This window comes from Solanum tuberosum, unplaced genomic scaffold (assembly GCF_000226075.1).
Source record: "Solanum tuberosum cultivar DM 1-3 516 R44 unplaced genomic scaffold, SolTub_3.0 scf00217, whole genome shotgun sequence".
Classification (NCBI taxonomy): domain Eukaryota; kingdom Viridiplantae; phylum Streptophyta; class Magnoliopsida; order Solanales; family Solanaceae; genus Solanum; species Solanum tuberosum.
Genome location: NW_006239142.1, coordinates 477869 through 493471, shown reverse-complemented (window position 1 = coordinate 493471; position 15603 = coordinate 477869). Strand labels below are relative to the sequence as shown.

The 15603-nt window shown below is 30.1% G+C and overlaps 1 protein-coding gene across 1 annotated transcript; it reads right to left on the bottom strand.

Moving 5' to 3' along the window:
• Positions 1 to 13128: 13128 nt before the first annotated feature.
• On the bottom strand, positions 13129 to 15597 carry LOC102591261 (protein LATERAL ROOT PRIMORDIUM 1). Its single transcript, XM_006356299.1, has 2 exons — positions 14830 to 15597; positions 13129 to 13572 (listed from the first exon to the last, which is right to left on the bottom strand). Exons 1-2 carry the CDS (start codon positions 15569 to 15571, stop codon positions 13247 to 13249), a joined length of 1068 nt encoding a protein of 355 aa, XP_006356361.1. The 5' UTR covers positions 15572 to 15597; the 3' UTR covers positions 13129 to 13246.
• Between the last annotated feature and the right edge of the window lie 6 nt (positions 15598 to 15603).

The window sequence follows — 15603 nt, the reverse complement described above, 5'->3', positions numbered from 1 at the left end:
GCCCGAAGGTTCTTTGGAAATCGAGGTTTCCTTTCTTGTTTAAATGTGAAAACATTTTAAACCCTTTCAGAATACATAGTCCCTATATACTTTTGAAGAAATGAACTTCAAACTTTTCCTTTTTACTCAACTTGATCTTTAAGTCTTAAAACAAAGTTAAAAGCATTTGCAAAAGACTTGTTGAAAATACTCTGAGAACTTCCTAGACTTGGCTCTTGACTTTCCTTGAATTTGAATTTATGTATTCAAGGTTATGATTCATGTTTTTGGATGATTTCTAGATGTTTAGAAGTCATTTAGAGTAGTTAGAATCAATAGGAAGTGTTAGTACACTTTAGAAGGAATTAAACAGGCTAAACGATGAAAAACTGATGAAAAACGACGATCCGGGCGCGTCCTTGGCGCGCTGCGCCATCCCTAAATTACTGGGGCTCCAAAATGGCGCTCTGCTGGCGCGCCGCCCCAGCCTTCCAGGGGCTATGTGGACGCGTCACGCCACCTGTTCCTTAGGCAAAAATCTGACGAACTTTTGGTCTCGTTTTCTAATCTTAAATTGATTTTAATCTATTCTTTTTCTCAAATTCACTTTAGAATCAGATACCAAGGTATATACACAAAATCTAACTCATACAACTCAATAAATCAATACTTTAATATCAAGAAACTCCTTAATCTCAACTCATATTCAAGAACGAAATCAATTCAAGAACATCAAATTCTCAATCTTTTTAGGACGAAAATACGATGAATTAAACATGTTTGGCGCGTGGGTGAACTAAGCCAACGCTATGTGATCTCACATACCTCGTAGGGATTACCCCTTGACGAAATCCATGATCTTAACTTCAAGAACTTGACGATTTCCTTGCTTCTCCTTCTCTTTTCTCCTCTTCTTTTCTCTTCTCTAAAACCCTAACTCAATTTCTCCAAAGCCTAAACTGACAAAGTTCAGTTTAGACCCCTAAGTAATTACCAAAAATGAATTAAAATAAAAGGGTAAGGAAAAGACCAGCTACCCTTTAAAAATCCAGATTGGACATTTCCTTACTTGAACAGCCCAACTTCCAATGAGCATAACTCACTCATACGAACTCAGAATCGCGCAAACTCGGAAGCGTTGGAGAGATTATTCCAAGATCTTTCCTACGATATCTGGAAGAACACCTAACTCATCATGAACTAAAGATTTATGGTCGTTTAAAGTTTACCAAAAATCCAACTTAACATACTTAACAAAATTTTCAGATTTTTATATTATTTCCAAAAATGACTATTTCCACTTTTTAACTTCTTTCTAGTTATTTTCTAGTTACAGGATGTTACAGAGTAAGTGATCTTTCTTAGGGCGTCAACTATGAAATGAGTTGTATTGTGTATTTTAGAGGTTGTTAAGAGTTGAAATTCTTGTTTAGTATGTGTGATGCCTATTTGTGATGTTTAGCCTGTGTGGAGGCTCGTGTGAAATCGGTAATTGTTGTTGAAAACTTGTGACATTTGAGTAATTGATCGAGCGAGAGGTTGTGTGACTTATCCTTATATTTGACATTGGGATGCCCCAGTTAGGGGCTTGACTTGATTTTTGGAATGCCTAAAATGAAAGAAATGTTTTTTAAGTGGTAAAGACTGATTTCAAATGGATTCCTTCACTATCCCTATCATTTGAGGACGTGTTTCATGACTTGTTGAGTTTGGGTACTTGAATCTATTTGAAATTCTTGATGAACTGATTATGCCTTTGTGTTGTATGTGTTGTGATACATTCATCCTCATGCAGCATACCATTATTCATAGAAATACGAGAAAGTGGAGACATACTATTTTTTTGTGAAAGAAAATGTGACACCTTACTTATATCCTTGACCAAGAGCTAGGTGAAAAGTTGGTGAGATATTGAGATTATGAGATTGGTATATGAACTGCGAGTCGCACATGGGTCCTTGTTTGAAAGTTAAAGCTCAGCAAAATGTATACAACAGGTTGTGTGACGACCTTGGTTCTACCACACCATTTCATCATCTCAATGCATTGCATTGACCAACTTTGTTGTGTTGTGTAACTCGCTAATATTGATTTGAATATTAGCTCTACCATTTTCTGTTTACTTTATTCGCGTTGTTGTTACATAAATTGGCGGCACAGATGCCGAAGTGGGATTTTTCTATGCACGTGGAAGTTTTTCATAGTTTATTTCTTAAGTCTAATTAGTTGCTTATACTCAGTCGGTCTAACCTACTGAGTACATGTGGATTGTACTCACTCATACTTCTATTATCCTCTTGATGAAGATACTAGTCAAGGTGATCTTCGTAGCGGCTGATCAGATCTACCGATCTCTTCTTTTTCAGCGTTGTGGTGAGATTCTGCTTTTTGGATCGCAGTTGGTCTCCATCTATCATTTACAATCTTAAATTTCCTTTCAAGACTTGAGATGTATTTTGGAATCTTGATAATGTATTAGATGCTCTTTATACTTATGCTTCCAGGTTTTAGGGACTTCTTTGTTGTTTTCTTATCGGTTGTGGCCTGACTTCCCTTTGAAAATCTTGTATGTGTTGTTTCTTTTGGCTAACACGCCACATTTAGGGTTCTCGAGGTGTGTGCCATCATGACCTTGACTTTTGGGTTGTGACAACTAGTACCCGTCCACTTAACTCTCGGGACAGCCGGTATCGCTAAGGTCACAGTCTTAGCATAACAATCGAGAATTGCCTGATATGGGGAGAACCAATTCATACCCATGATAATATCAAAGTCTACCATCCCCAGAATGATCAAGTTTACCCAAATGAGATCTTTTTTAATTGTCGAAATCATAATACTCTATTATATGAGTATATATGAGTCGAAGTTGAACAAACTATGGTTATCAATTTACCATACCGTAGAATACCGAAATTAAACTTCAAAATACTGAACCATATCGAATTAAATTGGTATGAAATGGTGTAGTATTTTAAAAACCAAATATAAAAAAATACGGTATCAAAACTTTCAAATATCATACCACACCATGCCCACCCCTAGTTGAAACATACTAATAACTTATACATATTGAGTAGCTCCTAAATCATGACGACTGAAATCATATTGAGGGATACTTTATTCGAAAGCATCACATATACATCATGATAATCTGATGAGAGATGCTTTATCTGAAAGCATCTAATCTATAGAAATATGATAATTTGATAAATGCATCTCAAATAGCATAATTTTGAGTCATTAAAATACTTGCATGCTATAGTTCATGAAATAACCATTGAAATCATGCAAATTCATGGGTAAAACATGTAACTAGGGACTGATCATGAAGAAAACTAATTTGCATTAAAAACCCATTAAGATCATAGAAAATCATAGCTTGTAGGAGTCATAAACTTGAAATTCTTAGATTTCTTTGGGGCTCAATGAGTGAAGGGAATTGATGAAATTCTCAAATACCTGGAGTAGAAACCATGTCTTGATTCTTGGGATGGAAACTTGAAGCTTGGAACTCTAGTTCTTACTTGAGAGAGAAGAGATTGATTTTGGGTGAGTTATGAAAGAATAAGGGGTTAAGGTTGATAAGAATCCTTTATTCCCACTTAGAATAGATGAAAACGACATAGTTTAGGAATTAAAATAGCATAAAAAGACCAAAATACCCTAACTTAAAAACTGATGGAAGCCTTCTATGGTTCCCTTCCACGGGTCCTACAACACTTCACGGTCCGTGAAAGTAGAGGAGTTTCCACGGATGCCTCTATGGGCCGTATACCTAGGTCGTACCTCTGCTCGTGAAAGGCAAGGATCTTAAATTCTTGGAGTTTGGTTAACAGAGGGTTCCACGGTCCGTGAAACTCACCTCCAAATTTCCAAATTCTGAGTTCAAGTCCACAGATCCCTTCACGGTCCGTGGTCCTTTCACGGTCTGTGAATGAGTTCGTACAAACCTTTTTTCTGCAATTTCATGAGTTCTTTTTTGATTTCCAAGGTCTGGTCCGGGTTTAGAAATTTTTGGGGTGTTACACCAAGGGACAAATGCAACAGTCCTAGGCAGTGCCCCCACCGTCTTCCCGCTTCTAAAATATTTTGTTAACCAAGATGGGACTAATCCCAGCTTAAACTCGATTTGATATGCAAATTTTCTTACTCAGTATCTAAGTGTGGATATATTAAATAATAACGGAATGGATCGTTACAATATCAAAAGACTTGAAATATTGACAGGGGCTCATATCAAAATTTAGACACTATTCATAGGAGATTTGAATTGGTTGAGATTGAAAATAAATCGGTCTACAATGTATACTTTATTGTATCAATAATATATATATATATATATATATATGATTATACACTATTTATACAATATCAATATATTCCATATACATATAGACATTTTATTGAAAATGATTTTGTTGCTTATGCATAATGGCAAGTAACTCTATTATATATTCATTCCATAGAGAAAAGACATAAAGTCATCATTAAAGTTGTCCCGTATTTGTATAAAGACACCTTAACTTTGAAAGTGTCCTATCACTCCACAAAACTTTTTAATATCTTTGTAAATGGGCCATTTTGACCCATTTCTCTGTCTGAGTTGTTACCACGCACATGAGGCGCGTGATGCAGTGTTTTTACTGCCATTAACCAGTTTTAAAAGTGTCACGTGTCGCTTTATTTCTTTATTATTAATTATTTAATTAATTTACATCATCTTCCCCAAATTTAAACTCGAAAGAGCCATTGGTAGCCCCTAAATTCACAATTTCATCTTTTTCCAAAGCAAGATCAACGTTGGTACTCTCTCTTTGACGAATTCATCATCTTCCCAAAAAGCAATAAGTTAGGAATTCGTTTTATCTTTTAATTTCTGTCAATTCCAACACCCTTTACACTATAATAATCCCTAAAATCATAATAATATTAATAAAAGATCTTTATCATATAATGTAGAGCCCTAACATGTTAGACCTTAAATTTCTTGTCCCTCCAAGAATCTTCACCAAGAAACATCAACAACGAGACTATTAACACCAAGAGAAAACAAGAAGACTTTTCTATATTTTGTGATTTTAGGGAAAGTTGAGAAATAACAAAAAAAGAGAGAAGACTTTTCTTGAAAAGAATAGCGTCGGGTTGAATGAATATTACAGGAGTGAGCATCACACGCACAGACAAGGGAATGGGTCAAAATGACCCATTTACAAAGATATTAAAAAGTTTTATAGGGTGATAGGATACTTCCAAAGTTAATGTGTCTTTATGCAAATACAGAGCAATTTTAGTGATAACTTTATGTCCTTTCTCTCATTCCATACAATAAATAGTGAAACGAAGTCAGTTTTCATAGACATAAGACACATACAAGTACTTAAAAACTTCCATTGCTAATATATACAAAATCTATATACAAATCATTCCTGCAACTTAGTGGAGAATTGAGTGAGATTGGAATTAAAAAAATCAACACTTCAATCCATTCATACTTTTCTAAAATCTATTCAACTGAAACTCTAAAGTTTCAATTTGAGATTCAAAATAGACATAATGGTGTTTTCTCATTTCAAAAACTATCAAACATTATTATAACGATGTTGTATGACTCTTTTAAACTTCTTCATCTTTGACGTTAGATTAACAATGGTTAAAAAAATTGTGAAGAGAGAGATCACATAAATGGTGAAAAATATGGATGAGTGCATGGGATAAATACCTCAAAAAAAATCAGCCAATTTAATCTCACTCCCTTCAAATCATCCCAAATCCCCATTTTTCATATAAAATAGTGATTAATTAAAGGTCTTAAATAAATAAGAGGGTGATTGGATTGACTTAAAAGTTGGTCAAACCTACTTTTAAGTCATTTTTCTACTTTTGAAAATGTTTGACAAATATAAAAATAACTTAAAACAAGTCAGAAATGACTCAAAATAAATTAGGGAGCGTTTGACAAAGTTAAAATTAATTTAAAATAAGTTAAAGTGATTTTAAAAAGGTTAAAAATCAAAAGTAGGTTTCCGTACTTTTATTTTTTTACCTAAAAGTCATTTCAGTTTGACTTTTTATTTTTTAACTTAAAAGTTATTTTTTAGGCCAATCCCTCTGTCCCTAATTACTTGTCCATTTTTGAATTGGCACATCTATTAAGAAAATAATGATTGATATAGTGAGTTTTCTATTTTACCCCTATTAATTATGAAGTAGATTAATTAAAAACTTAAGATTTTCAAAAAGTTCTACCTTTTTCAAAATAATTAATTGAGATATAAAAGATAAAAAAAAATTATCCTTTTTAATTTATCAAAATAGATAAATAATTAGAAACAACTATAAAACGAAAAATGGAAAGACAGAGGAGTATTGATTCTTGAAAGGGGATCATGTTCTCCTCCAACGTATTTTATTGAAGGAATTTATGTACACTATTTTTGTTGCAGAACAAAACAAAAGTAGTGCCTTCACCAACTAGGCATCGCTATATTCGTACTTTTTAGTTATTACTCCATTTTCATGTTTTATCTTAATTGGCATAAATTACTTATTCTTCGTATCGTTTTATAAGAATCAAACATTAATTAGTAGATGCAATGTGATAAAATAATTATATTAATTATTAATGTTTTTCAATTATTTTGATAAATTTGATGTAACACTATTCATCACACCAATTCACTTTTTGAATATTTTAATATTATTTCATTATATAAACTTTTAATTAAATATTATATAAATTGTATGTTTTAATTAAATCTCTTGTATATTTAATTATTTTTTATGTAATATTTTATAATATTAATTTTAGATATAAAATTTAGTTTTTTACAAATTAATTTTTCTATATGACTTTTTTTTAAAAATTAAATTTATGTTAATTCTACTATAAGTTATAATTGGATATAACTACAATTAACCTTCACAAAAATTAAAAATGCAAACATATAAATTTTTTAACAAATAATACAATATACTTAAAAATAATCAAAAATAATAAACATTCAACAAAGTAGTAATTGACATACATCAAAATTAAAATATAAAATACATAATAATTTTAAAAAGTACAACAAAACATAATAATTTATACTTCATGATATATTAACTTCATGTATATATTAACTTCATATATTATAATGCACAACATGATAATTGAGGATGAGCGTGATCTTAATGTACCAATTCAAGATGCATCGGAAAGTCCAACTCCGACCGTAGAAATGGCAATAGATGAAATTATCAATTTCAACAATTTCTAGCCCGATATAAAAAAAATAAAGGACAAAGAAGCTCATTTTGAACTACATAATGCATTAATGGAGCATTTATGGGAGCACCGTAGTGATGCTAAAAGTTGAATATTTATGTAGAATTTAAAATATGTTTTTCAATTATGTAACGTTTATTTAATTGTATTTCATTAATGATTTCACTTTTATTTGTATTGTCCATTATTATGTATAATGTATAATATTTGCCAATTTATATTATTTAAAAAATTATGGTACAAAATAATTTTATATTAAAGGATTATAAAAGGAAATAATATGAATTATATATAATGAATGTTTTAGAAAGAATTTGTTTTATTAAAATATGAGAATATAAATGAAGTAAGAAATAATAATATAATAATGAAGAAAAAAAATATTCTTTTTCACTGTAAAATGTAATGCAGTGGATTGAAGTTGACTTCATCAAAAATAGTACTGATATCAAATTTGATGTAAAATTTTGAAATACATTCATTAATTTTATGTAAATTGATAATACTCCATAATGAAGGGAAAAAAATAAATAAGAGAGGAATAGGATTGCAGAATGTGCATTCCCCAAGTGTTGTAGGCTCACTTTTTTAGGGTTTTGAGTGGCTCAATGCATCCCAGTAAAAAAGGCATAAAAGCCACCTTTGCAGTGCTAATATGTAGGTCACAGATAACTATGTACTACCCAACCCTAGGTAAAATAAGAAACCACATATACCTCAAAATTAACCAAAAATGAAACAAAAATGTAAAACAGCTTAGGTCGAATATTTTTGGCTTAAGTCATTCATGATCCCTTAAAATTATTTGCATAATTCACTTAGACACTTCAATTAAGCCTAGTACCTATTAAACACTTTAATATTAACAAAATATATATCTATTAGACACAAAATGACAATCAATACATAAAACTCTGTGCGTATAATTCACACTCCTTAGCTTAAAATAGTTACGAATAAAGTTATGACACCTGGCCATGGCCTATTGCCCAATCTAAATATAGAAAAATATTTTATAATTTTGAAAGATAAAAAAACAAGTATTGTTTTCAACCCTACAGAATTCAACCCCACCTACTAAAACTTTTGCCTGTTCTTCTTCTTCCTTAGGCATTCGCCTTTCTCGACTCCTTTGGCAGATTACTTTTTGTTTTTCTTCTTATTATTCCTATAAATTATGGAAATTAAATCTATTTGTGAATAATCCGTAACTTAGCAAAATAATTTTTAAGATGCCTGTGAAAAATAAATCAAAGGGAATCATTTTAAAATTAACGGCGATAAGAAATTGAGAATACTGAAATTAATTCTATGAAATTTTAAGATATCATTGTCAATAAGCTTAATTCACTTATATTTTAATTTGTGTGGTGATGTCGCTTCAAAGTGGCCAGTAATATAGATGAATAGAGTCCGACTAACTTTCTTAACTTCAATGCCTGAAAATCATCTTTCTTATTGCAAAATCAAATTAATTAGTAGATTCAGATTATATAAAGAGTGAAAATAAATAAAACAGAGAGCATGGACGAAGAAGACGATGGCTGAAAAAGGGGGTGGGGTTGATTTCTTGGGTTTACCAAGAAATTAATTTTAAATAAAAAAATGATTTTAATTATTTTAATTATTCTAATGCCAAATGTCAATAAAACAAAAAAAAGGTACAAGTTCTTAGAAAATAAATAAAAATAAAATGATATTTGGAACATGTTCACGCGCCTATTGTCAAGTAAGGTACACTTAAGTTGCCACATCAGTGTTTTGTGTTTAATATGTACTCCCTCTGTCCCTAATTACTTGTTCACTTTTCATTTTATAGTTATCTCTAATTACTTGTTTATTTTGACAAATCAAGAAATGACAGTTTATTTTTACCTATTATACCCTCAATTAAATGACTAATTACTTTGAAAAATGCAGAACTTTTCATCCACTTAATAATTAATAAGGGTAAAATGATAAACTCACTATGTCATTAATTGATTTCTTAATAGGTGTATCAATTCAAATGTGACAAGTAATTAGGGACAAAGGGAGTATATATTTTGAACAATTTAAGTGTTTAATAGGTATAAGTCCTAGTTGAGGTATCTTTAGCCAATATTTTTTAAAAAAAAATTATCTAGGACTATAAGCTACTATCTGATAAAATTAGGCAAAAACAAATTTTACTTTGTGGAGAAGTGTAGAAACACTCTCAAATTTAATGTGAATTATTAGTTTTGTTTTTAAATTATTGATAGTTTTAAAATATTTATTTACTTGATTAATTATATTTAAATACACCTCTAATCTTTCCACGTGGATAAAATACACTCTTAAATTTTTGCCAAATTTAGGGATGTCTTTAACATTTCTCTCAACGTTTTAATAAAAGTCTCATGCTTCTATAAAAGTTTGAAACCACTTGTTATTTCATGTGGAAGATCGAGAGTGTATCTCAGTTTACCTAGTCAAGTAGATGAGTGTTTTTAAGATTGTCTATAGTTCAGAGACGAAACTAATAATTTGCGTAAAGTTCAAAGGTGGTTTTAATACTTCTCTTTATTATTCTGTGTACTTATTCAATACTAAGAATAGAATGAGAAGGGTCAAATATGCCCCTAAACTATTCGAAAAGGTCTAGATATACCCCCCTTTTAAATAAACTACCCGACCCATTTTCAACAAAAAATTTAAATTTTTATTTTTTTCAATAAATCTCGAAAATGAGTAATTGACTAATAAAAAATAGGAAAAATATGAAAAATATATATAAAATTAACGCAAAAAATTCACAAATAAATATAGTAACCTTAAATTCAACAATTTCAATAATTTTTTAAATTTTTTATTTTTTTCCGATAAATCCCGAAAATGAGTAATTGATTAATAAAAATATGAAAATATAACCTAAAAATTCAGCATAAAGTCATTTTCATATTTTTTATTAATCAATTACTCATTTTCGGGATTTATCGGAAAAAAATAAAAAATTTAAAAAATTATTGAAATTGTTGAATTTAAGGTTACTATATTTATTTGTGAATTTTTTGCGTTAATTTTATATATATTTTTCATATTTTTCCTATTTTTTATTAGTCAATTACTCATTTTCGGGATTTGCCAAAAAAATTTTTGTTGAAAACGGGTCGGGTAGTTTATTTAAAAGGGGGGTATATCTAGACCTTTTCGAATAGTTTAAGAGTATATTTAACTCTTTTCCAATGTCACGTGGTAATGTAAAAATGACGTGGCAATTCCATTTGGTGTTTAACACCCATAAGGGCATATCTAGACGTAAAGTTGGACGGCGAGGGCACGAGTGAGCCAAACTTTAAACGAGGGGTATATCTAGACTTTTTCAAATAGTTTAGGGGCATATTTGACCCTTTTCCCTTAAAATAAACAAATAAAAATAGTAATCTATTTTAAATATAGGAATCACTAAAATGAAATCTAGCTTGAGGTAAGTGTCTTACATAAATTTTACACATAATTTGTTTAGAGAAAGGAAAAATAATTTTCTTCAAAATGGTAAGCACATTTTTTGTCTAGAAACTTAAATAAAAGTTCACCTAATTGAGCTATAAAAAAAAAAGGATAGGATATTGTCCAAGGTGAGTGACAAAATGTAAAGAACACTAATATCATCAAAATTTCAATCTACTTTCAACAAAAAATGATTTTTATCATAAAAAGGCATGTCATTCACCTACTAATTAAATAAAATTTATGTAGTCCAAATCCCCAACTCCAGTCATATAAACAACAGCCAATAGATAGCCATAATATTATTCTATTTTATGTAAATGCAATGACTTAACTAGCCATTAAATACCAAATAAAATAGAGAAGTACATACCAAATAAATGTCAACAAAATGGTAAATAATGTAAAGAGTAAAACAATAACAAGATGTCTTACATAATTTTACACATAATTTGGTTAGGTAAACGAAATATATATATTTTTTTTAAAACGGAAAGCACATTTTTTGTCTAGAAACTTAAATAAAAGTTCACCTAATTGAGCCGAAAAATCCTTTTGCCCAGAAAATTTGGTCAAAATTTGGCCAGAATGGTAAAATAACATATTTCACACAATGTTATTTTACCTTATTGAACATTTTTACTCTTTTAACTTTAATACATTTTAATTAAAAAATGGAAAAAAATATCAATTTATTTTAAAATAAAAAGAATATTATTGACTTTAAATTTCTGGCCAAATTCTAACCAAATTTTCTGACAATTGCATTATCCTTGAGCTAAAAAAAAGGATAAAATATTGTCCAAAGTGAGTGACAAAATGTAAAGAGCACTAATATCATCAAAATTTCAATCTACTTACAAAAACTGATTTAACTAGCCATTAAATATCAAATAAAATAGAGAAGTGCATACCAAATAAATGTCAACAAAATGGTAAATAATGGAAAGAGAAACAATAACAACAATATATCTAAAATAATCCCACAAAGTAAGATTTGAAAAAATTAAGTACACACAAACTTTATCACTATCCTAAAAACAGAGACATTGTTTTCAATAGATTCTCAATTCAAAAAATAAATAAATTCAAAGTAGGTAAAGAGTACACCAACAATAAATCCAGAGTACGTAGTCCTACAAAACAAAGTTCGACATATTCAAGCATACGTAGATTTTATCACTATCTTAAAGATTGAAGACTGTTCTCAATAGATACTCAATTCAAAAAATAAATAAATCCAAAGTAGGTAAAAAATACAACAATATGACCAAAATACTTAGTCCCACACAACAAAGTTCGATAAATTAAAGTATATAGAGACTTTACTACTATCTTAAAGATAAAAAAAACTATTCTCAATAGATACTCGATTCGAAAAATAAGTAGATCCAAACTAGATAAAAAGTACAACAACAAATGTACTCCCACAAAACAGAGTTTGAGAGATTAAAGCATACATAGACTTCTATTATCTTAAAAATAGATAAATTATTTTCAATAAATACTCTATTCGAAAAATAAATAAATCCAAAATAAGTAAAGAGAGTAAAACAACAGTTATGAAATACAATTGATATTTGAGTTTTGAGGCAAGTGGGACAAAAGAGCACTTAAATCAAAGTGAAGGAAAAAGAGTTGAAAATGTAGACAAAAACCGAAAAATGCGCAAATATGATTAATGGTGGAAGAAATATTGTCACAAAAAGAAGCAAAATATAATTTTAAATGATGGCTAGTTCATGTATCAAAGAAAAAAGCATCACATCACTAACGAAGGTCTAATCCAAAAAATATAAAATTTGAAAGTTTATGTAAATAACAACAAAAAAAATCAAATTATAGACGCAAGAAACAGTAAAGTAGAGAACTAATTATTGTCAAAAAAAACAAAAACTAGAGCATTACATTAAGACGTTAATTAATTAGGCAGAAACACAATTTACAATTATATTAAATAAAAAAGTTGAAGACATTGAACATGATTTTGGTTTACCTCAACAGTAAACTATAAAGAAATAATGACACATAATGATCAATCAATACCACACTAAAATGGTAAAAAAATAAAGTAATGCATGTACTCGGTTTGATATTATTAATCTGTTAGTGTATCGTAGTGTTTCGAATTTATTCGTATTACTTAATACACTATGTTCAATATTATAACATGACCTTAACATAACACAGATCAAACAAGTTACGAAAATAATGTCAACTTATGACCAATCACAACACTATAATTTTTATACGCTCTGCGAAGAGTTGAGACCAAGAGCACACAGCATGACAGAGTTGTAAAAGGTCAGAAGGTAAGCAAAGTACAATATTCATGAATTCCAAAATTTTCCATAAAAGGGAAGGAAAATACAACTTATACTTCTTTCAAAAGCTCAACACATAATTGAAAACTCAAAAGAGAAGAAGTTAACATGTAATAAAAATAATGGTAAAAGATTATATCCATCCAACATCATTTTATATAATACGATGAAAGATTAATTAAGTTACAAATAGTACTCATAATCAATTTATTTGGTTACCATAATTTGATCCTCCACCAAGCAATCCTCCACTAGTAGAAGCAGCATAAAGATGTGAATTATGTTCATTGGTAGCAGCAGCACCCAAATGTAAATCAGATAAATTTGGAAAATTATTATTATTATTATTATCTTTTGGTTCATCAAGACCTTGATCATATAAGAAACCTTTGAAAAGATGTCCACCAATTTTGACAACAGCTTGATATGCATATTCATCTTCACCTTCATCTACTGAAGTCACTCTTACACACTTGAATACAGCTGGTGCCCTCACTTGTCCTGGCAATGACCCTTTAAAACTTGCATCTATAATAATGTAAGTCAACAATACAACATGCTATTGTATAAATTCTAAAAAAATATTGTTTACAAATAATACACTCATGTATTCATATACAGGAGTGTGAGTCAACAACGCAACATGCTATCGCATAAATTCTAAAAAAATATTGTTTACAAATAATACACTCCTGTATTCATATACTAATACATGCATTAAAACTCTTTGCATTACTAACATCCATGTCTTAGTTATATGTAACTTAAAAGTATATATCTAATGGGTTGAAAAAGTATACCAAAGAAATACTATTATACACAGTAAATGCACGTATTATTTTTTCTAATGCACTCTACTAAACGATCCCACCAAAGTTCGATAAGTTAACATGAAAGTAAGTGATACAATCCTAGAGAAGAAAAGATGCAAGTTCATATAAGTAGTTAAATTAAAGTCCAGCCAAAATTGTTTGAATGTTAAAGATATTGTGAGATATGAGGGGATGAAGAACATCATGTGTTATAATACCTACTGTAACAGTACTACAACAAAAAATTATCTTCAAAAGTTTAGGTTGCTAGCTGTGGGGTGAAGATAAAGATTATATATGACACCATTCACTAAGAGATGACTTTCCACACGTAAACAATAATGTGTACAACTAAAAAAAATTAAAATCCTCAAAATGATACAAACCATGATTAGGGGACATTAAAGCATCATTTGATAGCTAATAAAGAAACAACTTGCTCCCTCCGTTCCATTTTAGTTGTCATATACACTAAAAATACTCATTCTAGAATAGTTCTCAATTTAAACAATCAAAAAAGAAATAATTATTATATTTCAACTCTAGCTTTAGAGTCAAGTGTTAACTATTCTAGAATTGACACACATAAATAAATAAAGATTAATGAATCAATAAGAAATATACTAGTCACACTACCCTCCTAATTACTTTTCTTAAAGGTTGTGCAAATAAACGAAGGGAGTATTTATGTACAACTTTGCTAGCTAGTAAATAAGTTTAAGTACATGTCATTTAGAAACTAACATAACTACCTCATGAGAATTAAGTATTATCTTATGCGCGATAGAAAATACATGTTATTAATATATACATAATTCTAATCAGCTACCAAACAATCCCAACACATTAAAACAATCACACTTTCAAACCCAAACCTCTAACAAAATGGTATGATCATGGCAAATACTAAACATTCTTGATGAGTACTAGAACTAGTAATTAAGTAAAAACATGTCAAAATGAAAATAGGTACCTTGATGACTAGAGCTAGTGTCAAAACTTCTTGGAGGAGTATTATTTGAAGTAGAAGTATGTGAAGCTGTTGTAGTTGTCTGAGAATTGACAAGTCTAGGTTTCTTAGCACTTGATGTTGATTGTGAAGAAGATCCAGCTGCTACAACATTCACATTTGTTGTTGTTGCACCCCCCAATAGTTGTCTCTCACGCCTTCTTGAAGCTGGTACCCAAGTACTCCTAACATGTGTGTTACAATCATAACCTCTACTCTTACAACAAGTTCTACATCTTCTATGTGTACAATCTTTTTTTGCTTGGTTACCACAATCTTGACAAGTTGTTGTTGAAATTGACCCCCCACCCCCACCACCAAGTATAATATTGTTACTACTAGTACTATTTTTAGTATAATTAGTAGTAGAATTTTGTGGTTGTTGATTTGAGAAGAATTGAAACCCACTAGTACCATCATTATTTCCACCTCTATTGTTTCTAGTAACCAAATCTTGATCATCAAATGTAACCATATTTGTTAAAGGAGTAGCTGTGAGGAGTGGAATAACACCAACCCCAAGAGATGTGTTTGTAGTACATGTATTAGAGAGATTGGAGTTATTATTACCATGTGGATCAAAATTGATTGTGTTTTCATGGTGTTGGTGATGGTGTTGAAATGATGCTGGATGTACAACAAACATACCCATTTCTGTAGGTTGGAGGCCGTAGTTGATCTGCATCTGTCTAGATGCAGACCACATACCACTATGGCCTCCAACTACACCTCCGGCGG